At 53.0% G+C, this 27,954-nt stretch overlaps 1 protein-coding gene across 4 annotated transcripts in view; it reads right to left on the bottom strand.

Annotated features, from left to right (window-relative positions):
* The window catches only part of LOC118233758 (chromodomain-helicase-DNA-binding protein 7-like), a 60,001-nt gene that overhangs the window by 26,465 nt on the left and 5,582 nt on the right, over nt 1–27,954 (bottom strand). For all 4 annotated transcript variants that reach the window (XM_035429671.1, XM_035429669.1, XM_035429672.1 and 1 more), the window contains exons 2-6: nt 16,349–17,826; nt 10,621–10,967; nt 6,089–6,230; nt 5,263–5,385; nt 3,114–3,176 (exon numbers count right to left, since the gene is read on the bottom strand). In XM_035429671.1, the coding sequence (XP_035285562.1) occupies nt 3,114–3,176; nt 5,263–5,385; nt 6,089–6,230; nt 10,621–10,967; nt 16,349–17,692 (2,019 nt within the window). In that variant the 5' untranslated portion in view covers nt 17,693–17,826. The remainder of the gene's footprint in view (nt 1–3,113; nt 3,177–5,262; nt 5,386–6,088; nt 6,231–10,620; nt 10,968–16,348; nt 17,827–27,954) is intronic.

The raw sequence follows: 27,954 nt of genomic DNA, 5'->3' as shown, positions 1-27,954 counted from the left end.
TGTCTGAGAGAGAACCCTTCTGTCAGTAACAGTAGAAAGTGTGCCTGTGAGAGTTCTGTCAGTAACAGTAGAAAGTGTGCCTGTGAGAGTTCTGTCAGTGACAGTAGAAAGTGTGCCTGTGAGAGTTCTGTCAGTGACAGCAGTAAGTCAGTCTGTGAGAGTTCTGTCAGTGACAGCAGTAAGTCAGTCTGTGAGAGTTCTGTCAGTGACAGTTGTAAGTCTGTCTGTGATAGTTCTGTCAGTGACAGCAGTAAGTCAGTCTGTGAGAGTTCTGTCAGTGACAGTTGTAAGTCTGCCTTTGAGAGTTCTGTCAGTGACAGCAGTAAGTCAGTCTGTGAGAGTTCTGTCAGTGACAGTTGTAAGTCAGTCTGTGATAGTTCTGCCAGTGACAGCAGTAAGTCAGTCTGCGAGAGTTCTGTCAGTGGCAGTTGTAAGTCAGTCTGTGATAGTTCTGTCAGTGGCAGTTGTAAGTCAGTCTGTGAGAATTCTGTCAGTGAGAGTTGTAAGTGTGTCTGTGAGAGTTCTGTCAGTGGCAGTTGTAAGTCAGCCTGTGATAGTTCTGTCAGTGGCAGTTGTAAGTGTGCCTGTGAGAGTTCCTCAGAGTTCCTGTGCGTTTGAGGAAGCGTAGCGTGTGAAATTCCCGCCGGTAAGACCGCGCTCTGAGCCTGAGAATGGGCGTCTGTAACAGCCACTTAACCCCAGCACTGTTTCGCCCGGGGCCTGACTCCTGATAGCCTCCCCCTGACAGAGCCAACACACGTGTTGAGTGGGTTTATCTGGGGTGCACAGGTGTATTAGAAAATGTAAAAAAGAAAGAAAAAATGGCAATCAATCACTGCTGTCTCTGTGTGCGTATGTCTGTGGTGTGTGTGTGTGTGCGTGCATTAGTCTGTAGTGTGTCTGTACTGTGTGTGTGTCTGTGTGTCAGTGTCTGTAGCGTGTGTATCTGTAGTGTGTGCGTGTCTGTAGTGTGTGTGTGTGTGTGTCTGGAGAGTGTGTCTATACTGTGTATGTGTGTCTGTAGTGTGTGTCTGTAGTTTGTGTGTGTGTCTGTAATGTGTGTGTGTTTGTAGTGTGTGGGTGTGTGTGTGTGTCTGTAGTGTGCGTCTGTACTGTTTCTGTGAGTGTCAGTAGTGTGTGTGTCTGTAGTGTGTCTGTAGAGTGTGTCAGTAGTGTGTGTGTCTGTAGAGTGTCAGTAGTGTGTGTGTCAGTAGTGTGTGTGTGTCTGTACTGTTTGTGTGAGTGTCAGTAGTGTGTGTGTCTGTAGAGTGTGTCAGTAGTGTGTGTGTGTCTGTACTGTTTGTGTGAGTGTCAGTAGTGTGTGTGTCTGTAGTGTGTGTCTGTAGAGTGTGTCAGTAGTGTGTGTGTCTGTATAGTGTGTCAGTAGTGTGTGTCTGTATAGTGTGTCAGTAGTGTGTGTCTGCATAGTGTGTCAGTAGTGTGTGTATGTAGAGTGTGTCAGTAGTGTGTGTGTCTGTAGTGTGTGTGTGTGTCAGTAGTGTGTGTCTGTAGAGTGTGTCAGTAGTGTGTGTGTCAGTAGTGTGTGTCTGTAGAGTGTGTCAGTAGTGTGTGTGTCAGTAGTGTGTGTGTCTGTAGTGTGTGTGTGTGTCAGTAGTGTGTGTCTGTAGAGTGTGTCAGTAGTGTGTGTGTCTGTAGAGTGTGTCAGTAGTGTGTGTGTCTGTAGTGTGTGTGTGTGTCAGTAGTGTGTGTCTGTAGAGTGTGTCAGTAGTGTGTGTGTCTGTAGAGTGTGTCAGTAGTGTGTGTGTCTGTAGTGTGCATCTGTACTGTTTGTGTGAGTGTCAGTAGTGTGTGTCTGTAGAGTGTGTCAGTAGTGTGTGTGTCTGTAGAGTGTGTCAGTAGTGTGTGTGTCTGTAGAGTGTGTCAGTGGTGTGTGTGTCTGTAGAGTGTGTCAGTAGTGTGTGTCAGTAGTGTGTGTCTGTAGAGTGTGTCAGTAGTGTGTGTGTCAGTAGTGTGTGCGCTCTCTGATGAATCACGTCCCCGCTGCTCTCCCACATGCGGCTCCATTCACAGCGCCCCGCTGCGCCGCGGCGCCCTGGCCTCCCGCCAAACCCACAGCGCTGCGCTAGCGCCTGCAGCTGCAGCTGCGCCCCTCCAGCCACACGCATCATTATTCTTGGCCGCCGTCTCAAAGGCTCGCCGCCGCCGACTTCCCAGCCAGCACTTTGTCTCGGAGCCGTGGAAACGAAACAAAGCCACGGGCAGACAACTGGACGCGCCGGAGGGGCGGAGCTCAGCCGAGGGACCACCCACTTCCTCTCAGCCCAGGTCAGACCAGCGTCATTACTCTCATTAAACTTTTAAAACAATGTGTTATTGTGAGCATTAATAAAAAATAAATGCAAAAACAGTTCTGCATTTGATTGACAGTGTGCTTTTCTCAAAGCTCCTTAAAGCTGAAGTGTAGTGCTAAAGAGCAAACGAACTAAACTGAATTCTGAGACGCGCTATGGAGAACAGAGCTCCATCTCCAGCTCATCCCTTCTGCCAGCTCCTCAGCTTGGCCCTATTCCCGCGGGACTGTGCAGCTGGCAGGCATAATCAAACGGTGATGGGAAGAGCCTGCTGTCATTTTTCACATTGAAACCAGAGAGGAGCTCCACCAATCAGTGAGGACATTAGTAGGAAGAAACTGAACAACCTTTCTGGCTATTGGTGGATACTTTCTGGCTATTGGTGGACATGTTGGCGAATACTTTCTGCTAATTGGTGGACACTTCGGTGAATACTTTCTGGCTATTGGTGGATAGTTTAGTTTACATGTATTTAGTGGACGCTCTTATCCAGAGCGACTTACATCGTATCCAGTTATACAGCTGGATATATACTGGAGCAATGAAGGTTAAGTACCTTGCTCAAGGGTACAACGGCAGTGTCCTACCGGGGAATCAAACCTGACCTCTCCTTAGCCATTATACTACACTTCCGCCTATTTTGGAGGATACTTTCTGCTAACTAGTGGATACTTTGGTGGATACTTTCTGGCCATTGGTGGATACTTTGGTGGATACTTTCTAGCTATAGGTAGATACTTTGCAGGCAGAGACCGTTTCAACTGGACTGAGTTCAAAAAGGACGACGCCTGCCAGCCTCACCTCTTTCTTCCCCAGCCGAACAGCCATGATCTTCTCCACAACAGGACCGTCCGCACCAGCAGCCTGCAGGGAGAGAGACTCCACATTTAAAAACTCTCTACTCAACTGCCAAAACAAGAACACTGTGGACATTTCAAAGAATGATAACAACAACAAAGACAAAAGCAAAAACATTAAACAAAAATGGAGAGGGGGAGGGATTACACACACAAGATGAACTCAAACACAGACGCAGATTTAGCACAGCGTCAGGGGTGCAGAGAGACAGGCTGCAGGGGTGCAGAGGGACAGAGCAGGGCTGCACAGAGACAGGCTGCAGGGGTGCAGAGGGACAGAGCAGGGCTGCACAGAGACAGGCTGCAGGGGTGCAGAGGGACAGAGCAGGGCTGCACAGAGACAGGCTGCAGGGGTGCAGAGGGACAGAGCAGGGCTGCACAGAGACAGGCTGCAGGGGTGCAGAGGGACAGAGCAGGGGTGCACAGAGACAGGCTGCAGGGGTGCAGAGGGACAGAGCAGGGCTGCAGGGGTGCAGAGAGACAGGCTGCAGGGGTGCAGAGAGACAGGCTGCAGGGCTGCACAGAGACAGGCTGCAGGGCTGCAGGGCTGCACAGAGACAGGCTGCAGGGGCGCAAAGAGACAGAGCAGGGGTGCACAGAGACAGGGCAGGGCTGCAGAGGGACAGAGCAGGGCTGCAGGGGTGCACAGGGAAGGCTGCAGGGCTGCAGGGCTGCACAGAGACAGGGCAGGGCTGCAGGGGTGCACAGAGAAAGGCTGCAGGGGTGCAGGGGTGCAGAGAGACAGGCTGCAGGGGTGCACAGAGACAGGCTGCAGGGGTGCACAGAGACAGGGTACAGGGGCGCACAGAGACAGGCTGCAGGGGTGCACAGAGACAGGGTACAGGGGCGCACAGAGACAGGCTGCAGGGGTGCACAGAGACAGGGTACAGGGGCGCACAGAGACAGGGTGCAGGGGTGCACAGAGACAGGGTGCAGGGGTGCACAGAGACAGGCTGCAGGGGTGCACAGAGACAGGGTACAGGGGCGCACAGAGACAGGCTGCAGGGGTGCACAGAGACAGGCTGCACAGAGACAGGCTGCAGGGGCGCACAGAGACAGGCTGCAGGGGCGCACAGAGACAGGCTGCACAGAGACAGGGTGCACAGAGACAGGGTACAGGGGTGCACAGAGACAGGGTACAGGGGCGCACAGAGACAGGCTGCAGGGGTGCACAGAGACAGGGTACAGGGGCGCACAGAGACAGGCTGCAGGGGTGCACAGAGACAGGGTACAGGGGCGCACAGAGACAGGCTGCAGGGGTGCACAGAGACAGGGTACAGGGGTGCACAGAGACAGGCTGCAGGGGTGCACAGAGACAGGGTACAGGGGCGCACAGAGACAGGCTGCAGGGGTGCACAGAGACAGGGTACAGGGGCGCACAGAGACAGGCTGCAGGGGTGCACAGAGACAGGGTACAGGGGCGCACAGAGACAGGGTGCAGGGGTGCACAGAGACAGGCTGCACAGAGACAGGGTACAGGGGCGCACAGAGACAGGGTGCAGGGGTGCACAGAGACAGGCTGCACAGAGACAGGGTACAGGGGCGCACAGAGACAGGGTGCAGGGGTGCACAGAGACAGGCTGCACAGAGACAGGGTACAGGGGCGCACAGAGACAGGGTGCAGGGGTGCACAGAGACAGGGTGCAGGGGCGCACAGAGACAGGGTGCAGGGGTGCACAGAGACAGGGTACAGGGGTGCACAGAGACAGGCTGCACAGAGACAGGGTACAGGGGCGCACAGAGACAGGGTACAGGGGCGCACAGAGACAGGGTGCAGGGGTGCACAGAGACAGGGTACAGGGGTGCACAGAGACAGGCTGCACAGAGACAGGGTACAGGGGCGCACAGAGACAGGGTGCAGGGGTGCACAGAGACAGGCTGCACAGAGACAGGGTACAGGGGCGCACAGAGACAGGGTGCAGGGGTGCACAGAGACAGGCTGCACAGAGACAGGGTACAGGGGTGCACAGAGACAGGGCAGGGGTGCACAGAGACAGGCTGCACAGAGACAGGCTGCAGGGGTGCAGGGGTGCACAGAGACAGGGCAGGGGTGCAGAGGGACAGAGACAGGGTACAGGGGTGCACGGGTGTACCTGCTGATCAGACTGAGCCGCTCGTTTGCCCCCCTCTCTCCTGTCACCCTCCTCGTCTGAGATTCGGAACTCCAGCTCCTCCGTGTAGCGCTTCCGCTTCACCTGCCGACTGGACCGTCTCTTCTGCAGGAGCAGGACAGGGTTACACAGGAAAGGGCACACTTCTGAGACAGGATTAAACATGAGTGTGTACACTTCTGGGACGGGATTAAACAGGAAAGTGTACACTTAGGACAGGGCTAAACAGGAAAGTGTACACTTCCAAGACAGGGTTAACCAAGAATGTGTACACTTCTAGGACAGGGCTACATAGGAAAGTGTACACTTCTAATACAGGGCTGAACAGGAAAGTGTACACTTATAGGACAGATTTAAAAGGAACGTGTACACTTGTAGGACAGGCTTTAACAAGAACACACTTCAGGACAGGACGGCAGAATGAAAGGTGTTAGATACTAGTCCGTAGGTAGCAGAGCGCTAATTTAGTCTGGAAAATGGCGAGCATTGTTGGGCTGAATGGCCTGTTCTCCTCATTATGTTATGTTAAGAATATCAAGAAAACAAATGAAACAAAAAGGAGTAGATGTAGGCAAAAGCAAACACTCACAACTTCAGTGTGAAATTATCTGAGTGACAGAAATAAGACTGACAGCCATTTAAGACATGAGAGAGAGGCTGGGCAGACCGAACCCAGGCTAGCCCTGTGAGACGGCCCTGTGAGACAGCCCCGTGGGGCGGCCCCGTCGCTGCCCTGGCCTGGACAGAGCGCACCTGGAGCCCCAGGAAGCGGCCCTGCGGGACCCAGGCTCAGACTGAGTCTCTGTACCTGCGTGCCCCCGTCCTCCTCTTCCTCCTCCGGAGAAGCCGGGGGAACCCTTTCTTCCACATCCGAGTGCTCGCTGGACTCTCTCTTCCGCTTTGCTTCTTTTTTAGCTGCAGTGTCGGTCTCTGGGCTGGTCTTCTTAACGCTGCGGGGGGGACGCAGAACATACTGTGTTTAAAACTGAGTTTTCAACATACAAGTTACGGAAAATTATAAACCACTGCAACTCTAACTACAGTACTGTTTTCCACCCAAAGGAATCAGAATGCAGACCAACACAGTGCATCGGTGAGTGGTCACCTGTCCATACATGGTCACTTTTTTGAATTATGATTGGCTACATTACTGTCTTTCTCCAAGTAGTCGAAGGAACCAGAGATTATAAGAAAGCTTCGGTGAAAAACGATGTAATCAGTTTTAAGTCTGTATTTCCTTTAAAATTATTTGTGCTACAGCAGAAGGGCGTATCCTGCTGTGATTTGTTGCGAGTAAACTTCCTTTCTTGAAAAATTCTGAAAACAAGATCTCTTTGATTTGATTTCTGTTTGTATCAGACAAGTACAGACTAACATAAAATGCCAAAACCAACATGTAGTGAATGCAGCTTTCCCACAGTCACAAAAGAATGGTCTGTTAAAGTAATAAATTAAAAACAATTATTATAATTTCTGATAATTCCTATCACAGACAGAAACTCAAGCTTGGGTTTTCACCTCAACATTTGGCACTGGAAGTGGTGTCGGGGGTAGAAAACCAGGAAAGTTTCAGGAGTTCCAGCATCGATATCGTCCCCAATACATAAAATATGCATAGCACACACACTAAAAATAAAGGCTTAAGTACTGTAGATACAAACTGAAAGAGTATGCAGAGGCACTGCTATATTAGTCACCTCATACTGAAACTGAGAACAGAGTGTAACTTTAAAACAAGCCTGCTGACTGACTTTATGTCTTTTCACATTATTTCACTTCTAATATGCGTTTTGGATTGGCCCAGACAGGTTTTGTGTGCTATGAAAGAATATTTTCCATATTTGCATATGTTGCTGGCGAGCTGCCACGTTTACAGTGACTGGTATCAGGCCGATTGCGAGTTTGTGCCTTAAAGCAAAAAGCACTCTTCGTGCAACTCCAAAGCAGCTTGTACATACTTTTTTTTTTTTTTGGAAGAGTGATCAGATAATATACACATGTAAAACCTCTGGAGGCGTGACATTACTGTACAAACGGAGTTACATAAAGTGTTACGTAAAGTGCACTCGTTTATTTATTTAAATATTTTTTTAAACTTTAAACCACAACAATGTCTGTATTCCAGCCAATTTTAAAAGCTGGTGAAGTTTTCCAACAATTCTTCCAATATACTTCACTGCGCACAAAAACAAACAGAAAAAAATACACAAAAAACTTAAATTATATTTTTGAAATCCCATAAAGTGCACTCTCCCCCTTTAATCTTGGATTGCAGGCAGAAATTTGCATGCTGCCAGTCTAACAGGAGTGGGGGGGAGGGGGGGCAGAGGGAGAGAACTAGAGCAACACAGAGACCGGAAAAGCAAGGACAGAGAAAAAAGAGAAAATGGGGTATAACAACTACAATGGATACAGAAAACAAGAGAAAGACAGAAGGAGAGAGAAAACAAATGCAGAAACAGGGATAAGTGGCAGAAAAGAAAGAGAAAGATGAAGACCCATTAAAATGAGGCCAAGAGAAAAAGAAAGAGCAGGCCTGACCAGTATTCCCCTACTCTGAGTTTACACTGCCACACAGCTGCCCCCACACCCCCCCCCCCTTTCCCAAACACACACACGCGCGCGCACACACACACACACACAAAGCTCTTATTTCCGCTCTCCCCGCCACAGATCACACAGAGCTGGAGCCAAGCCCAACCCCCCACCCTCCTCTCCCTTTCATCCGCACGCCAACAGCAATCACATCGCCCCGGTAACCAGCGGTCACATGACCAGCACCTGCTCCACTGGCTGGCTGCCATTGACTAAAGCCATCTGCCTCTGTCACCTCTTAGACGCTGCTGTGCACCTGCACTGCTGTCTTCCACCAGGCCCAGTGCCAGCCAGTCACTCTCAGAAGGGCTGCTGCGCCAGCCAATCATCCTCCACCAGGCTCAGTGCCAGCCAATCATTCTCAGACGGGCCCCCGGCAACAGCCAATCAACCTCAACCAGGGCCCAGTGCCAGCCGGTCACACTCAGATGGGCCCCTGCGACAGCCAGTCATCCTCCACCAGGGCCCAGTGCCAGCCAATCACTCTCAGACGGGCCCCTGCGACAGCCAGTCATCCTCCACCAGGGCCCAGTACCAGCCAATCACTCTCAGACGGGCCCCTGCGACAGCCAGTCATCCTCCACCAGGGCCCAGTACCAGCCAATCACTCTCAGACGGGCCCCTGCGACAGCCAGTCATCCTCCACCAGGGCCCAGTATCAGCCAACCACCTTCCACTTGGCATTTGGGCCCGGCGCCCTCTACCAGTTCCCTGTAACAGCCAGACGCCTTTGACCTGACTGCACCAGCCACTTGGCTCTGCGTCAGCCAATCAAGATACACCGGCCTCAACAAACAAAAACAAAGCACTATAAAAGCTGGGAAACCTGAAGGGAGGCAGCGAGGGCCTGGCTTTTAAGGAGATGACAAGGTCAATCTGTGCTGGCCGACCTCCACGCCGCACAGTCTACTGCTTCCAATTTAGTTTACAGGACCCTTCTGGTCTGAATGCGACTGTGTGGGGTAGGGGCCAGGCGCTGCCTAAAGGCTTCATTATGAAGAGGACGGGGTCTGTGCCGTGTGAGCAGTTTACAGGGCGAGAGCACGACGGGATGGGACAGGCAGCCCCCCGCCGCGCGCGCTGCAAGCCCGTCACACCTGTGGGTGGCGGGCGTGGGCGGCAGGCACCAGCCGGGCTATTAATAGCCCTGCTTTCCGGGCCCGGCGGCGCAAACGCAAACACTTGGCGCTCCCTCCTCTCCAAACCGAAAGCGGTCTGAGCTTCGGCCGAGCCGAGCCGCCCTGAGCGAGCTCCGCCGCGGCCGCTAACGCCGCCCGGGCACCGCGCTGCCACCGCCGCGGCCTTCGCCACACGGGCGCGGCAGGTTCCGGTACGTTCCACGTGATGAAACGCGGAGAGCCAGGGAGCATGCGGATGCTGTGTGGTTATTCTACTCTGTCCTTCACCCTTACACGCGTCTCAGAGACCGGCGTACACACGCAAACATTCTGCTGTTCCAGAGGCAGTGAGAAGGGCCTTCTGGGAAAAATTAGTTGAAGTTCTAGCCCAAGCAACTGACCAATTGGTCGACTGCATCATTCACTAAAACCATGAGGGTGGCAGACCTTTGCTCTCAGCTCATTTGACTGGGTAATACAGACATTTCTGTTTGGTCTAAACACATTTTCAGAGTCCAATTTACTCTGAAAGTGAGTCCTGCCAACACCCAAAATCACTAAAACACTGTGAAGAAAATCTGCTTGCGATTCCATGGACAGAAGGTCTATGCGACTCTTCTTGGCATGATAGCCAAACTAGGTTTCACCTCCGATGCGCCATTTGCCAATTGCTATACGACTGCACCCAAGTGAGAATCAGTTAGCAGCCGTGCTAACACGCAGCCACGCTAACACACAGACCCGCGCGCACTGACACTGTGTGTGCAGGGAACACTTCTGGCATGGAACAGGTAGGCCTATCAGTGCATGAAGGCTGGTATGGAACAGGCAGGCCTATCAGTGAATAAAGGCTAGAATGGAACAGCTAGGCCTATCAGTGAATGAAGGCTGGTATGGAACAGGTAGGCCTATCAGTGAATGAAGGCTAGTATGGAACAGGTAGGCCTATCAGTGAATGAAGGCTAGTATGGAACAGGTAGGCCTATCAGTGAATGAAGGCTGGTATGGAACAGGTTGGCCTATCAGTGAATGAAGGCTAGTATGGAACAGGTAGGCCTATCAGTGAATGAAGGCTAGTATGGAACAGGTAGGCCTATCAGTGAATGAAGGCTGGCATGGAACAGGTAGGCCTATCAGTGAATGAAGGCTAGTATGGAACAGGTTGGCCTATCAGTGAATGAAGGCTAGTATGGAACAGGTAGGCCTATCAGTGAATGAAGGCTGGTATGGAACAGGTAGGCCTATCAGTGAATAAAGGCTAGTATGGAACAGGTAGGCCTATCAGTGAATAAAGGCTAGTATGGAACAGGTAGGCCTATCAGTGAATAAAGGCTAGTATGGAACAGGTAGGCCTATCAGTGAATAAAGGCTAGTATGGAACAGGTAGGCCTATCAGTGAATGAAGGCTAGTATGGAACAGGTAGGCCTATCAGTGAATAAAGGCTAGTATGGAACAGGTAGGCCTATCAGTGAATAAAGGCTAGTATGGAACAGGTAGGCCTATCAGTGAATAAAGGCTAGTATGGAACAGGTAGGCCTATCAGTGAATGAAGGCTAGTATGGAACAGGTTGGCCTATCAGTGAATGAAGGGAAAGTGCTCGTTAGACTCCACAGTGTTAGAGGTACCTGGGCTTCTTGGGGGCTGTAGTCTTGGGTGTCTTCACCTTCTTCTCCTTTGGCTCTTTGGGAGTTTTAGGTGTCTTGGGCGTTTTGGGTGTTTTGGGGGCTTTGGGCGTTTTGGGGGTGCCCTGGTCCTTGGCTTTGGTCTTTTTCTTTTTGGCCCCAGAGGAAGCCTCTTCCTCGGGTCCGTTCACAGCGTCCGGCTCCTTCTTCTTCCCCTCCTCCTCCTCATCGGCTTTCACTTTCTCCTTCTTCTTCTTCTGCTTCTTCTTTTTGGGCTTCTGGTCCGTGCCCCCGGGGTCAGAGGTCAGCGGTGCGGCGGGGGTCTCGGGAGGCGGATCCAACAGAGAAGGCTGGAGGAAGAGGAGAGAAGAGAAAGGACAGTGAGAATCAGGGGTGCTGCTCAAGTCCGCACACCTCGTTTCCAAAGGCCTGGAACCCGGCTGCAGGCTGAAAGGGCGCTAGAACAGAACGCAGACGCCGCGGCCCTCCAGCGCACGAGTCTCACGTCCCCCCGGCGCGATGCTCAGAGCCAGGGAACGGGACGGCCTGGAGAGGAGAGGGAGGGGCTCGGAGATTGCTCAGCAGGCCACTCCCCTCCTTGCCGCTCGAGAGCAGCTGTGCTGCTCGAACGAGCGTCTGCAGCCTCGCTGCGTTTAGGGGTACACTCCCGAGCCAGCGCACAGCGCACAGCGCACAGCTCATCTGGGGGTGCGCTGCCGAGGGCAACGGACAGGCAGCTGGCTGTGCGTTCCAGTCTGTGCGCCCCCCAAACTGGAGCTAGATCACACAGGGAAGATCACAACTGGCCATTTAAAGTTTGAGGAACAATAAATAGAACAATAAATAATTTTAAAAATCTATTTCCGGAATATGCGCCCCATACTGGGGCTGATGCACATAGTCAATCAGTGCAAAATCAAAGAAACACAGAACCTCAGAAATGCGATTTAAAACTGGAATTGATGCAGTTGGCTACACATTCTGCATTCCCACAACAGCTAGATTACGCTGTAAAGATGCTAGATTACGTTCTCATTTTGAAAACAGGAATGTCACAGTTATAAAGTCCCTCCAGACTCCGGGCAGAGACACTCTTGTGCAGAGAAAGCAGGGTGAAAGGAGAGAGGCAGTGGCTGGTCTCCAGGGGCTGCAGCTGGTACGTGACAGCGAGCTGCAGCGGACAGATGGGAGAGCGAACGGCCAAACGGAGAACACGAAGGCAGGTGTGCTTCTGCTCCAGCTGTCTATAACACCGCAGCGCCTAGAGACGGGCTGCCCCGTCATCAATAAATCATACCTATGCTTTATTAAACAGACCCAGTCCACCCATCTCCAGTTCCCCTCGCACGTCCCTCGCTTCTCCATTGACAAACACAACGTTAAAACTCCCCCAAAACCCCCCCCCCCCGAGTAGTCAGAGGAAAGCAGGAAGTAAATTGTGACAGAATAGTTCCTGGTGGTGTCAGCTGCTGCCTGTTAAAACACAACCTCGGGAACGGACACAAATAGCACCGTGCTGGGTATTTGCTGTGATCGGGTATTTGAATAATTGGGTGCGCGCACGCACACGAGCAGCAGAACGCCAGCCCTCGGGCCTGTTATCAAACCAGCTTGTTTTTCAGCGCTGAGTCGTCACTGAGAAATCGAGATCGCCCGAGAAGAAAATCTCCAGCTGCGATTACCCAGACTGCTCGTGAATATGGGATTTATTCCACTTCAAAAGATCACTGCGCGAGATTTAGACCCCATCTCAAACGCAGCTCAAGACGACATTGGCACACAGGGGCAGTGGTGTTGCATGACGCCTGGAGAACCGGGTTTGTAACTCAGAGATTGCGGGTTTGACTCCCTGCCAGGGCACTGCATTGTGCAAAGTTGTTAACCTGAACTGCATCAATATTGACCCAGCAGCACAAAAGGACCTCGTACAGAAGAAATGTAAGCTGTATAAATCACTCTGGAAAAGAGCATTTCCTCAAAGCCTAAATGTTAATGGAAATGCAGCTGTCTGGCTGACAGGTGGGGTGTACGTCCCCCTTTTTGCCCCCGCTGAGCCTACTGACACACCTCCATCGCTGCGTCACCCCTCTCCGCCCCTCTCCAAGGCACGCTTAACCTGGACTGCACCCTTCTGCGCCACCTTTTTTCTCCACAAACTGTTTTTATCGCCTCTTTTCTTTCTCTCAGCAGGAATCGCTTGTTCGCAATTTTTTCCAGCGACGACTGGGTCGCTAACATCAATTTGCATTCTAATTCTGCCACCGGCAGGGACGAACACGTTCTCACAAAACACTGTTTTTGATAATTTGTTTATAATCAAGTCTCTGCATTTCTCTTTTGAAAACTCCAACTCAAACAGACCAGAAAGCTTTCAGGGTGTCCAGGAGAGGGAGCCCAGTTGGGCAGCCCCTGTTCAGAAGCAGCACGGGGATCGCGAGCTGCTCTGTAAATCTCTGAGGCCTCCCCTGCTGAGGCCCAATGGCCACAGCTATTCCTGGTAAGGCAGAAGGGCCACTCGGCCGGCTTCAGATTACCCTGCGCAAGAAACATTCATATTCAGCCATTAATATTCATATGCGGCCGCACCCGTGTACAGAGAGCGCCGCTTTCCGACCCCCTGCTGAGGCTGAAGGTGTGTGTGTGTGTGTGTCAGTGTCCGTAGTGTGTGTGTGTGTCTGTGTGTGTGTGTGTGTGTGTGTGTGTGTCTCAGTGTCTGTAGTGTGTGTGCGTGTGTGTGGGGACGGGGTTCAGGAGAAGTCATGTCATGCTTATCGGTACGCTATCCTATCCTAGGAGCGAGAGCCCAAAATAGCCCACCTGTCCGAGCCTGCTGGCTCACCTGTAAGAAGCACCGCCCACATCCACTAGAACCCGCCCACGTGCCGATTCTGTCCCACTCACCGAAGGGCCCCAGTCACTGACCCCCGCCTCCCTGAGGCCAGGCCAATGCTTACAGCGCTCACCTGTTTGAGCTGGCGCACCGGACGCAGCACAGGGGGCCGGGGCAGCCGACTGGCTGACGTCTGGCAGCGGAGACCAAACAAACACAGCTGAGGCTCCGGGTGCAATCCCACCCCATCAAACCCTCCTTCAGCTGCTCAGCACAGCGCCTGACCACCTTTTCAACTGAGGAGTGTGATAATCCCAACCAAATCTGGAAAAAGAGAAGCTCATCTCCACACCTGGAGGGGCACCCCTTGTTTTTCTCAGTTTGCTTTTACATTCCAGTGAGAATGTTTGAGCAGGAAGACATGTCGAGGGGAGGCTAGCGGCTGGGGGGGTGGAAGGTGGGGGCTGCCGGGGGATGGGGGGGGGGGGGGTTTACAAAGACAAAGAATTTTTTTTCTTTTTTTTTTTTCCCCTCAACCCTCACTAAACATAAACACACAAATCGCCAGATGGCTTCTCCTCAACAAATTACTGTGTCTCTGCAGGAAGTCTGAGCGCGCATCTTAATCAGCTCGTCCTCCTCAGCGCCCGCAGTCCGCGCCGCGCCACATCACCGCGGCGACGGCGGCAAGACGTCCGCGTCCCAGGAACCCTCCCGGGGGCGGGGCCTTTATCGGCGAGCCGGCGGGACCGCAGGTGATCGTTATCCCGCCGAGCGCGGGAGGCGTAAACAAGCGTGCACGCTTCCCGAATGAGACCGACCACGGGGCCGATCAAGCATCAGAGAGAGCGCGAGTGTGTGTGTGTGTGTGTGTGTGTGTGTGTGTGTGTGTGCGCGTGTGTGTGTGTGTGTGTGTGTGTGTGTGTGCGTGTGTATGCGTGTGTATGCGTGTGTGTGCGTGTGTGTGTGTGTGCGTGTGTGTGCGTGTGTGTGCGTGTGTGTGTGTGTGTGTGTGTGCGTGTGTGTGTGCGTGTGTGTGTGTGTGTGCGTGTGTGTGTGTGCGTGTGTGTGTGTGTGTGCGTGTGTGCATGTGCGGTGCATGTGTCGATCATGAATCAAACAGGAGTAGGCACTTCAGATACTTTAACTCTTTACAATCCAGAAAAATATTGAAAATCCCCCGCAAACCCCTCATCGTTTTCGGTGTTATGAAACAAAGTGTACTCTCACAGAAAATAAAAAAAGGTTAGGTTCTAAATATCAGCGAAAATAGATGCGTTTGTTTGAAATAGTCAGTAAAATATGCGGGAACTGCTTAATGTATTTGAAACATTTCCTACCGTGTGAGAATGCATGTAGGGTGTATGTGTATACACGTGTGTTTGCGTAAGTGTGCATGCATCCATGTTTGTGCGAGCGTGCCTGAGAGCGCGTCAGTGCAGCAGGCTTGCGTGACCGTGTGCGTGACCGCATGCAGGCGCATTTGCATATCCAGAGTGCGGCACGCAGAACATCTGTGCACCCCACACCCTGCTCACGTGCACAGCGCTAAGCAAACGGCGTCTGTTCCTGCCGGGCCCTGCTCGTTAGGCCCTGCTGTTCGTTAGGCCCCGGCTCGACCCGTCACGCACACACTGCCCGAAAACAAAGTGCTGCCGCCGGTGCATTGTGGGACTGGTGACCACCGCGCGAGGAGCCCAGCGGGTCGTCATGGAGAGGCTCTTAATGGCTGGGGTCACGTGACCACTCAGACAGGGAGACCACCCCTCCCCCCCCCTCAACAGAGACACATCCTGCCACACGCCATTAACCCCCCACACACAAGACCTCAGAGACACACGGGCTAAACAGAGAGGAGAGGAGAGGAGAGGAGGGGGAGGGGAGGGGGAGGGGAGGCTAAACAGAGAGGAGGGGGCGGGGTCCCGAGAGAGAGAGAGGACAGAGAGAGAAAGAGAGGGGGGAGAGGGGGAGAGAGCGGGGGGAGAGAGGGGCGTGAAGGGATGACATAAGGAGGAAGGGACAAGGGGAAGAGAGAGAGGGAGAGAGAGATGACATAAGGGGGGAGTGAGGGAGGAAGGGGAGAGGTACAAGAGCGGGGGAAACAGGAAGAGGTGGTGGTGGAGGGAGCAGACCGACAAGGAAAAAAGGGAGGGAGAGGGACATTAGAAGAGAGGTACAGATGAGTACAGAGATGAGAGAGAGGGAAGAAAAAGAGGATGAGAGCGATAGAGGAGGGGCTGGGGAGGAGGAGGGGCAGATAGCAGAGCAGGATGGGAGGGATGGGAGCAACTCAACCTTGAGAGGGAGAGGAAGGAGAGGGAAAGGGGGAAGGGGAGGGAGAGGGCGGAGGGAGAGAGGAAGGAGAAGGAAAGGGGGAAGGGGGAAGGGAGATTAGCCATGCCGCGTCTACAGGAAGTGTAGGACTACAAAGCGCAGAGGAAACCAGAAGCAGGGGAAAGAAAAAAAAAAAGAATAAAATAAATCTTAATCAGTTTGCGCATGACGCACCGGTGTGCCCACAGAAGGGAAACGCACAGCCCTCCAATCCGCCACCGCCGCCACCCAGCCAGTCTGCCACATCCTGTGGGCTTTCTGCTGGTGAACTGGTAAACACCTCCACCCCCGGGAAAACACAGCAAGGAAATGAGCAGAGCTCCACCAATCATGGAGCACAGCCAACAGAGGTACCAGATCCCCTGTTGCTAACAGCCAACCGAGCGACACTGAGCGTGGTTGGAGGTCACTACCTGCAGGGAGCCTGAAAGTAAGGCCAAAAAGGATCGACCAATCAATGGCGTTGTCCTGCTAGCTGTCACCAGCTTGGTTTGTGATTGGTGGAGCTCCTCTATGCTTGTATCCCCGCTCCAGCCCCCTCCCCCTCTGCCCTGGTGTGGGACTCACCTGAGTGACAGGCACTTTGTGGGTGACCGGAAGCAGGGGGTGTGGCTGTGCCCAAGGCTGCTGGTGAGGGGGCGGAGCCACGTGAGGCTGCGATGACGGTGTCGGCTGCAGCTGGCGGAACGGCATCCTCTGTCCCTGCTGCAAGGGATTGTGGGATGGCTGGCACTGAGGCAGGCCCCCGTAAGGCTGAGGGGGGAGGGGCTGCTGGGACTGGGACACGCCCACCGCCCCCTGGGGCTGGAGAGGCACGCCGGGGTACCCGCCCACCTCCACGCCCGTTCCCATGGCAACACCCTGCTGGGGCGGGGCAGTGGGGGCACCCGTGGGGTTAGGGACGGCCTTCATCGGGGACATGGGGGGTCCCGGGCCATAGGCGATTTGGGGGGGCGGAGCCTGGTGCTGCTGCTGGTGGTTGTGGGCGGGGCCCATTTGGGGCCCATGCAGGGGCTGCTGGTGCTGCTGGTGGGGGGGTACGGGCCCCGGGGGCCCTCCCAGGGGCAAGAAGTCGGCGGCACCGGCGTATCCCTGCGCCTGCATGGCGTTAGGCCCCGCCCCCACGCCGCTGGCTGAGCCCTGATTGGGGCTGGGGTAGGAAGGGAAGCGAGCGGAGCCGTTTGGAACGTTAAGGGGAACAGGCTGCCCGTGGGGACTGAAGCCCATGCTCTGCTGGTGCAGGGGGTGGGGCTGGGGGTGCGGCTGTGTGTTTGGGGAGAAGCAGCGCCCGTGCGCCACAGGCTCCGGGTGGAACTGTCCCGGGGCGGGGTGGTGGCGCGGGCGTGGCTGCTGCTGCTGCTGCTGCTGCACTGGGTGGCGCATGGGCGGCCCCGCCATCCTGGAGCCCTGCTGGGGGGCCACGTGGCCCGCAAAACGGCTGGGGGGTGGCGGGCCGCCCCGGGGCAGATTCTGCTGGGAGTACTCCCCCCCGACTCCCCCTGCGTACACCCCCATGGGCTGCATGGGGACGTGGGGCCCGGGGGCCTGCGTGGGTGTGGCCCCGGGGCCCCACATGGTGCTGCCGCCCATGAAAGGCTGGCCCTGCCTCTCCCCCTGCATGTTGGGGTAGCCGGCGTGCGGCTGAGACATGGGCGGGGCCGAGGGCGGGGCCGGGGGCGGGGCCGAGGGGTGGTACTGCTGGGTCCCCAGCATGGCGCCCCCTGGCTGCTCGTACTGGCCGTAGTGGTGGAACTGCCCCAGCTCCGGGAGGTTCTGCTGCAGGGACCCGTAGCCCTGCTCCATCGCCATCTGCTGGCCGTCGGGGTACCCGCACTCCCCGAGGTCTCCTAGCCCTTCAGAAAACAGGGCCCCGTCCTCCCCAAACAGGCTCAGCATCCCCTGGTCGGTCATGGCAGCTCCACCCCTGGGGCACGCCGGCCAGCCAATCGGGGCCTTTGGCGAGGGGCACGTCCCCCCTGAGAGCCTCTAATCCTCCAGCTAATCTCAGGCACCTCACTCCATCTCCACTGATGCAGCTGCAGAACCTGGGGACAGGGGGAGGGAGAGAGGGAGGGAGGGAGAGGGAGGGAGGGAGGGGGAGAGAGAGAGAGAGAGGGGAGGGGGTGGGGGAGAGAGAGAGAGAGAGGGGAGGGGGTGGGGGAGAGAGAGAGAGAGAGGGGAGGGGGGTGGGGGAGAGAGAGAGAGAGAGGAAGGGAGGGAGGGGAGGGGGAGAGAAAGAGAGAGAGAGAGAGAGAGAGAGAGGGGGGTGGGGGAGAGAGAGAGAGGGCGGGGGAGAGAGAGAGAGAGGAAGGGGGGGAGGGATGGACAGAGAGAGAGGGGGGGGAGAGGGTGAGAAAGGAAGGGGAAGAGAGGGAGAAAGAGGAGAGAAAACAGAGCATATTAGAACTTTTCTGTGAGCAGTGGTTTGTGTTTCAGAATTGCACTGCTGCTTGGGCCACCTCCTCTCTCTCCCCACACACACTGCACCGAGCCTCACTCTCTCTCACACACACACTGTTGAGCCTCACTCTCATACACACTTTACTCAGCCTCACTCTCACATACACACACACTTTACTGAGTCTCTGACACACACACACTTTACTGAGCCTCTCTCTCTCACACACAATGGGCCAGTCACAGTGCACACAGGCACCAGCTCAAAATGTATTCAAGCCTTTACAAATGGGCTAATTCATTCTGGGCTCGGACAGAACAAAGGGGCCGGAGTGTGGCATGGGACCCCCCCTTCATCCGCCCCCATCCGCCCCCGAGGCGTCCATCTGCTGAACTCAAGCCCCGAAAACACAGACCCCCGTAGCCCCAGCAAGCCCCCGTCCTGGAGAGAGCAGCCAGCAGATCAGCAGCGCTGTCTGGGAGCGCAAATGTCCTCGGTTCAATACAACCCTCCCATGCGCTTACAATAGAGCTTCTGCAAGAGCACTGCCCCCACACACACAAAAACGCACACACACACACACACACACACACACAAACGCGCACACACACACACAAACACACACGCGCGCACACACACACACAAACGCGCACACACACACACACACACACACACGCACACGCACACGCACACGCACACGCACACGCGCACACACACACAAACACACAGGTGTGCAGGGAGACACACGTGTGCTGAGACATAACACACAGACAACAAAGGCCAACTTCTGCTAAAACCAAAAGCTTCAGGCTAAAATTAAGTCCTTCGAAAAGAGGGATGTCAACATTTTTTATTTACTCATTTTTCATGTTGTTAAAAATGAGAGAAAGCATAGAATAAGAACTGGAATACGTAGTTCATTACTGATTATATTTTTCACAATAGAAAATGCGTACTGAAGCTTCGGGACGAGCTGCAGAGAAGCCGCTGGGTGACGGTGCCGGTCACAGGCACTGCTGAATGCAGCAGGAAGCTCCACAGCTCCGCTCCGTGCGCTAAATCACATCCCCCGCCCCCCCGGCTGATCTCACTCCTGAAATTACAGCCTGCTGCCCTGTAATCACTGCGGAGGCGTGCCACAGGCCTCGGCCTGAATCCGCCCAATCGCCACGCTCCGTTGACCCCCATCTGGCTGCAAGCCAGTGCTTCCTGGGTGACACGGACAGGAAGTCGGGTCAGTGGAGGGGGAGGAGGGGGGGGGGTCAATGGCCACGCCCCTCGCAGGAAGTTCCCAACATCGCAGGGACCAGTAGGAAGAGAGATCATGGTTCCTCCTGGTGATGCACAGAAGCCACACACCACAACCGACCCATTTATGGAAAATATGCCTCTGACTCAGCCAGCAGTCACTCACTAGCAACTGACTGCGTCAGACCCTGTTAATAAGCTTCATCCCAGATGAATAAAATAAATCCCACCAGCGTTAATTTGAGACTCCACCCCCACTCCTCCAAGGCTCCTCCTACTGTCCATCTACAACAGCTCCCCTGGCTCATCTGTGGATTTTCTCACTCAAGCCCCTGGAGACTTTTCCCCCTGTTGATCCCAGTGTTAAACTGGTAGACAAACTGTGACATCACCAGGCTCTCGGGCCATGACACACACAGCTGAGGGGGCTAGTCTCATTCAGCGAGATCCTCCCACACAGGCCCACACTCACAAAGCCATCGTTCTCCCGACGCGCGCGCGTGCCCACGGAGCAACAATGCGCGCTCTGTGTGGGGCCCGCGCACAGCGAGAGGCTGGCTAACACTCGCCTGACACCACACTGACACTCTGATGGAGCAGCCTCTAATGCATGCACTGTGACTGCACACAGATTCATCTACAGCACTGTGACTGCACACAGATTCATCTACAACACTGAGACTGCACACAGATTCACCTACAGCACTGAGACTGCACACAGATTCACCTACAGCACTGTGACTGAACACAGATTCATCTACAGCACTGAGACTGCACACAGATTCATCTACAGCACTGAGACTGCACACAGATTCATCTACAGCACTGAGACTGAACACAGATTCACCTATAGCACTGTGACTGCACACAGATTTATCTACAGCACTGAGACTGCACACAGATTCACATACAGCACTGTGACTGCACACAGATTCACCTACAGCATTGTGACTGCACACAGATTTATCTACAGCAATGAGACTGCACACAGATTCACCTACAGCACTGAGACTGCACACAGATTCACCTACAGCACTGAGACTGAACACAGATTCACCTGCAGCACTGAGACTGCACACAGATTCACCTATAGCACTGTGACTGAACAGATTCACCTACAGCACTGAGACTGCACACAGATTCATCTACAGCACTGAGACTGAACACAGATTCACCTACAGCACTGAGACTGCACACAGATTCACCTATAGCACTGTGACTGAACAGATTCACCTACAGCACTGAGACTGCACACAGATTCACCTACAGCACTGAGACTGAACACAGATTCACCTACAGCACTGTGACTGCACACAGATTCATCTACAGCACTGAGACTGCACACAGATTCACCTACAGCACTGAGACTGAACACAGATTCACCTACAGCACTGTGACTGCACACAGATTCATCTACAGCACTGAGACTGCACACAGATTCACCTACAGCACTGAGACTGAACACAGATTCACCTACAGCACTGTGACTGAACAGATTCACCTACAGCACTGAGACTGCACACAGATTCATCTACAGCACTGAGACTGAACACAGATTCACCTACAGCACTGAGACTGCACACAGATTCACCTATAGCACTGTGACTGAACAGATTCACCTACAGCACTGAGACTGCACACAGATTCACCTACAGCACTGAGACTGAACACAGATTCACCTACAGCACTGTGACTGCACACAGATTCATCTACAGCACTGAGACTGCACACAGATTCACCTACAGCACTGAGACTGAACACAGATTCACCTACAGCACTGTGACTGCACACAGATTCATCTACAGCACTGAGACTGCACACAGATTCACCTACAGCATTGAGACTGAACACAGATTCACCTACAGCACTGTGACTGCACACAGATTCATCTACAGCACTGAGACTGAACACAGATTCACCTACAGCACTGTGACTGCACACAGATTCATCTACAGCACTGAGACTGCACACAGATTCACCTACAGCACTGAGACTGAACACAGATTCACCTACAGCACTGTGACTGAACAGATTCACCTACAGCACTGAGACTGCACACAGATTCATCTACAGCACTGAGACTGAACACAGATTCACCTACAGCACTGAGACTGCACACAGATTCACCTATAGCACTGTGACTGAACAGATTCACCTACAGCACTGAGACTGCACACAGATTCACCTACAGCACTGAGACTGAACACAGATTCACCTACAGCACTGTGACTGCACACAGATTCATCTACAGCACTGAGACTGCACACAGATTCACCTACAGCACTGAGACTGAACACAGATTCACCTACAGCACTGTGACTGCACACAGATTCATCTACAGCACTGAGACTGCACACAGATTCACCTACAGCACTGAGACTGAACACAGATTCACCTACAGCACTGTGACTGCACACAGATTCATCTACAGCACTGAGACTGCACACAGATTCATCTACAGCACTGAGACTGCACACAGATTCACCTACAGCACTGAGACTGAACACAGATTCATCTACAGCACTGTGACTGCACACAGATTCATCTACAGCACTGAGACTGCACACAGATTCACCTATAGCACTGTGACTGAACAGATTCACTTACAGCACTGAGACTGAACACAGATTCACCTACAGCACTGAGACTGAGACAGACTCACTGCTCATCATGAGGGCTTCTGCCACAGTCCTCAGTGAGTATGACTGAATGTATGTCAGCATTAGCACAAATCTGCAATCTGCATTGTCCAAGTCATAATCTCAAAGTACAAGCAAGGAAACCAGAACTGGGGGTGCAAAATGAAAGGGTGTTGCACTGGTGCTCTCTCTCACACACACACACACACACACACACACACAGACAGACACAGACACACACACACACACGTACAGAGCAGCTCACTGTGGTCAGACTGCTGTGGGCTCACAGCTGCTGTAACTCCTGTCTGCACTCCAGACAGGAGATTTAAAAACACTCACAGGAAGGAAACACACTCGTAAGCATGCAAAACTTTCTACGGGAGAACTCCCCTTGCTGTCTCTCTACCTCCCCTCTCTGTCTTTTCTTTCGACCTCCTTTCCCTTCTCCTTCATTCACACCTCCCTCATCCCTTTTTCCTCTCCCAGTTACCTCTGTCTCCCTCACACACACACACACACACACACACACACACACACACACACACACACACAGGGGCCCCTCTCTAAACACCCCCCCCCCCCCACCTCACACACACGGGTAGTGTTCCTATGCGTGAGCAGCTCTGCTCGCAGCTGAATGTGATTTATATATGTGCTTAGCATAGGCAATCGGGGAGGGGGGGGGGGGGGGGGTGTGCGCACGGAGCACAAAGCCAGGCAGGATACGACAGAGGTCAGAGGTCACCGCAGTGAGGCTTGGGGTCTTTGCGCATGGCTGACTTGTTTACAAAGGGGTTTCTTTAAAGGGAAAGAGGAAGAAAAAAAAAATACAGCAGGAAGTGGAAGCTGTTTATGCAGTGACTGATATTTCCATGAAATAAATTCCTGCCTGAATGTCAAATACAGGAGGGGGGGGGTAGTGAATGACTGAGTAAAAGAGTCTGCTAGCGCTAAATGACTGTGACTATTACAGTGTGTGAATGTGTGAGAGACACAGGAGAGACACAGGCGGGCGCGTATAAGAGAAACCAGCACAGTCCTACAGGGCTGTACTGCCTACATGCATGCGCTCAGGTTCTCTGCGCAAAACAAACTCCATTTCAGGGCCACAAAGCTTTCATTCATTCATTCACTCACTCACTCAGTGCAGCGTGTAACTCAAGAGCCTGCAGGTCATGTCCTGTGCTATAGGAGACTGGAGTTAACCGCTTAATTAAGGGATGAGTCACATCATGGGCAGCCACCGCTTTGCATAAACGAGCGCCTCATTTTCTCCGCGTTTTATTTTGCTCAACCCCCCTGCACACACCTCTGCAGCTCCACAGTTTAAAATCAGTGCTACCGTAATGACCCTCACAGTTACCTTCTTTTAACTGAGTGTTCACTTGTCAGCTCAGGCTGCAGGTTCAGACGTTCGCGAATTAATTTGCCTCAGGAAATCTCATTGGGGTTAAGTGTCCACACAGCTGTGTCCGGGTAGCTGTGAGTACGGTATATTCAGCTAATGAGCAAAAATAAAAGGTAAAAACCAACACAAAATCAGTCTAATGGGTGCTGGGTCGCCACAATTCTTCATTTTGCGGCTCTCGGTTGATTCTGTGTTCAGCTCGTCTGCATAATTGCCTGCCCATTGTGCTCTGCACCTCAAATTAAAACACAAACATCAGTAACACACAGACCGAGGCCTGAGATATGAATCTCCACACACCGCTGCCCTGCGCTGCAGATGCCCCCCCCCCCCCCACGCTGACATCACCTCAGACACGGTCGCTGGTGACATCAGCGGGAGGAGATTCTAGGTCAGTGATGCGCCCGCCAAACCCATCCCAACACCGGGCCCTCAGTGACTCACTGAGCCTGCTGCAGGACCCTCCGAGCGCTGGGCTGCAGTTCGCTGCTCTGCGCAGACTTGTCCCGGCTCGCTCGCGCCCTTCCGCTCTGGGACCAGACACGCACGTGAGCTCGGGGATGCTGACACACGCGGCCACACCCTCCCCCGAGCACATCCGACAGCCGTTACTATGGTTATGGGACTAAACGTTTGAGCAGCAGCCAGAAGGCAATAAATAAATAAATAAATAAATAAATAAAAAGGCAGGTGACAGAGCTCTTTGATGAGACAGACAGAGAGAGAGAGGGAGAGAGATACAAAGAGAGATAGAGAGAGAGTTTAATAAAACCTTTTTTGTTCCATTTATTCCATTTAACCTCAATTGGAATACAAAGCCAAATCTCAGCCATTTTACTTTTTGATGTCACAACAAATAAAAATCATAAGCATTGCGTGACCAGTACAAATTAAAAATCACACCATGTTGCATAGAATCCTGGTATATTGTTCTCCCTGGTCTTCCACATACACAACTTAGCCAAGCCAAACACATAAATCAAAAGACAGTCCTTCAGCCCCCAATGACGGGTGTAAAAGAAAAACCCTCACACAACACCAGAAACCAACTAACTAGAAGCTACAAAGTTAGAAAAAGACCCTTCAATTGGTCGCAGACCAGGAAGAGATTAAAGTCTCCTTGTGACCACAGAAAGTGGTGGGTTCAGGTGTGTCTGTTTGCAGCTGTGGTCCCGTGAACGATCCTGCACCGTAGCGTAGCTGTACGCTTCTCTAGGGGAGGTTTACACAGCGTCCCCTCAGAGAGAAATCTGGCCCAAACAACTCTGACCACCTCAAGGCTTTCAGGTCCTTCAAAGACTCCAGGTGAGCCATCCTAACACAAGTGAGGTATACAGCCTGCTTTCTGACATCCTCAAAGCTCCCCGTCTCTGGGGTGCGGAAAGAAAGGGTTTTCGTGACGTCATCTTGCTGTGCGTCCCTCACGGTAGCGGTACCACTGAACAGCTGGTCCTCGGGCACTGCCTCTGCCATCCCTCTGGGCCTCTCAGAAGCTGCCAGGCAGAGCTGCTCTGCCATCCCTCTGAGCCTCTCAGAAGCTGCCAGGCAGAGCTGCTCTGCCATCCCTCTGGGCCTCTCAGAAGCTGCCAGGCAGAGCTGCTCTGCCATCCCTCTGGGCCTCTCAGAAGCTGCCAGGCAGAGCTGCTCTGCCATCCCTCTGAGCCTCTCAGAAGCTGCCAGGCAGAGCTGCTCTGCCATCCCTCTGAGCCTCTCAGAAGCTGCCAGGCAGAGCTGCCCTGCCATCCCTCTGGGCCTCTCAGAAGCTGCCAGGCAGAGCTGCTCCGACCTCCTCCGCTGCTCCATGCGCCAGCCGAGACGACCGTGTGCCTCTCAGCCCCTGAAGGGCTCCTGCTGACCTCCAACCCTCCCCCTGTCTCTGAGGTTGGCCAGCTTTGTACATCCTTTCTTCACCATAAAGGCCAGGATTATGTACCTACGGTTTTTTCCCACATCCATTCCCCTGCCTGTGAGATGTTCCTTTTCCACAACGAAGACCCACTGCTGAGCCAGCAGCACAGAACAGTAATAAGGACTGAGGCCTGTTAGCTCAATCCCCTGAAGGTTCAGTACAGAAAGTTGCCGGGCAGTGTAGTATAATGGGTAAGGAACTGGTCTTGTAACCAAAATGTCACAGGTTTGATTCACTTTGCCTGAAGAGGCTTGCTCATATAAGCTCAAATTCTTTCCCAAAGTCACTAAGTCTTCCTGCCCTGTAATAGAAACTGTTACATCATCTGCATATGTGGATATCCTACTTCTTGCCCCATCAGGAGCGGGTCAACAGCAAGGCTATATACCTGCTCCGATACCCTGCCTGTTGTCTCTTAAAACAGGAACCAGGCGGCTCAATGCACTCCCCACAGAGAAACAGAGAGAAACGCAACCTGTCATTCAACAAGGTTGCCTATGGGTTTGGCTTTGGTTATTTATGAATTAACTTTTTTATTTATACGTTTTATTCCAGTTAATTAATTATATGTCTGTGTCATTCTAAATTGTTTAATTGTGAACTGCTTCGGAAATATTGTTTAAATACAACCATACCAATAAAGAATTATTGAATTGAAAGAGAGAAAGACAGAGAGACAGAGATAGAGACAGACAGAGAGCAAGCGAGAGAGAGAGAGGGAGGGAGAGAGAGAGAGAGAGAGCGAGTGAGAGAAACAGTGAGAGAGAGAGAGAGAGCAAGTGAGAGCGAGTGAGAGAAACAGTGAGAGAGAGAGAGAGAGAAACAGTGAGAGAGAGAGAGAGAGCGAGTGAGAGAAACAGTGAGTGAGAGAGTGAGAGAGAGAGAGAGAGAGAGAGAGAGAGAGAGAGAGAGACAGAGAGACAGATCTAGGGCCTGGACCAGGAGATGCCTGTTCTGACATGGCTGAATAATTCATGGGCTGCCAGCAGGTAAATATTAGCACAGCGGAGCGTGCGCAGAGGCAGGAGGCTCTCCTGGGAACTCCTGCGTCAGGAGTCCTGCCAAAAGCCAGCGGCCACCCCGGCGCGCTCAGAATAAACTGCCACACGTCCATCACTTTGCTCAAGCGACCGAAGCGTCAGCCATTTCAAACACTGGACAGGCGCGTGCGGAAGACTGCCACGTGACAGGTCCCACGCACAGATGACCAGCCGACGCTGGGAAAGGAGTTTGAACCTAAACTGCTTCCTGTGGTCACGTGACTGCAGACGTTCGCCCCGTTATTTACTCTAAAGGTGTGGAGAAAAACATGCAGTCTGCAGCACCAGCCCAGCTCATCATAAAGCCTCATTAGGCTCGGTATTCAAACCTGCACACCCAGGTCACTGCTTTACTCACTCATGTGCACACACGAATCTACATACACAACCTACATACACACACACACACACGAATCTACATACACAACCTACATACACACACACACACACACACACACACACAACCTAATACACGCATCATGCACACACAACCCACACACACACACACACACACACACACACAACCTACATACACACACACACACACACAAATCTACACACACAACCTACTACACACAACCTACATACATACACACAAAGCCAACACATACACAACCTAATACATGCACGCGCACACAACGCACACACATACACACACACAACCTACATACAAACACACACACACAACCTAATACATGCATCATGCACACACAACCCACACACACAACCTACATACATACACACAAAACCAACACCCACACAACCTAATACATGCACACACGCACAACCCACACACAAACAACCTACATACACACAACCTAATGCATGCCCAATAACACAACGCATGAATGTGCACACAAACACACGCACGCACACTCAAGCATGCACAAGAACACAAACAACCTTACACACAAACACAAAGCCAAACACACCCTTGCACACACAAAGATGCAAAATAATGACATCAGGCAGGCTGTTTCTTGTTTCTCTGCTATCCGAAGCGTTTTCTCATTAGCGATGCACTGTATGGGGGGATGGAGAGGGAGGGGGAGGGGAGGGGAAGAGGAGAAGGAGGGGGAGGGGGAGGGGTGTTTGGGAAGTCCTGCTTGCTTTTGTGCTCAACAGGCCACAGTCAGAGGAGGGAAGGGGGAGGGGGGAAATCACCATGCTTGGCTTCAGCTGAAAGCACATTTCCAGAAAACAGAATAAAATGGCAGCTGTAAATTCAGAGAGGAGAAGCGGCATCCTGTCCCATTAGGCCCTGTCTGGACTGCAGGAGGAGGGCCACAGAGCCCCAGAGCAGGAGAGCAGAGGGGAGCAGAGTGGAGGTGGGTAACATCACTGAAACCGCGGGTACAGCTAAAGCTATGGTGCACATAGTGGGGAAAAATATCAGGATATTGTTTGAATGTAAAAGAACAGGAATGATTTCAACTTGGACTGCCATGAGTCAGTTGAGTGACTCAGCCAAAGTCAGTGCAATCCTCATGTTGTACAGGTGAACAGACAACTGATCAACATGTTCCTT

This window comes from Anguilla anguilla, chromosome 8 (genome assembly GCF_013347855.1).
Source record: "Anguilla anguilla isolate fAngAng1 chromosome 8, fAngAng1.pri, whole genome shotgun sequence".
Lineage (NCBI taxonomy): Eukaryota > Metazoa > Chordata > Actinopteri > Anguilliformes > Anguillidae > Anguilla > Anguilla anguilla.
Note: the sequence above shows the minus strand (reverse complement) of the source record. Positions and strands in the feature narration are given on the sequence as shown.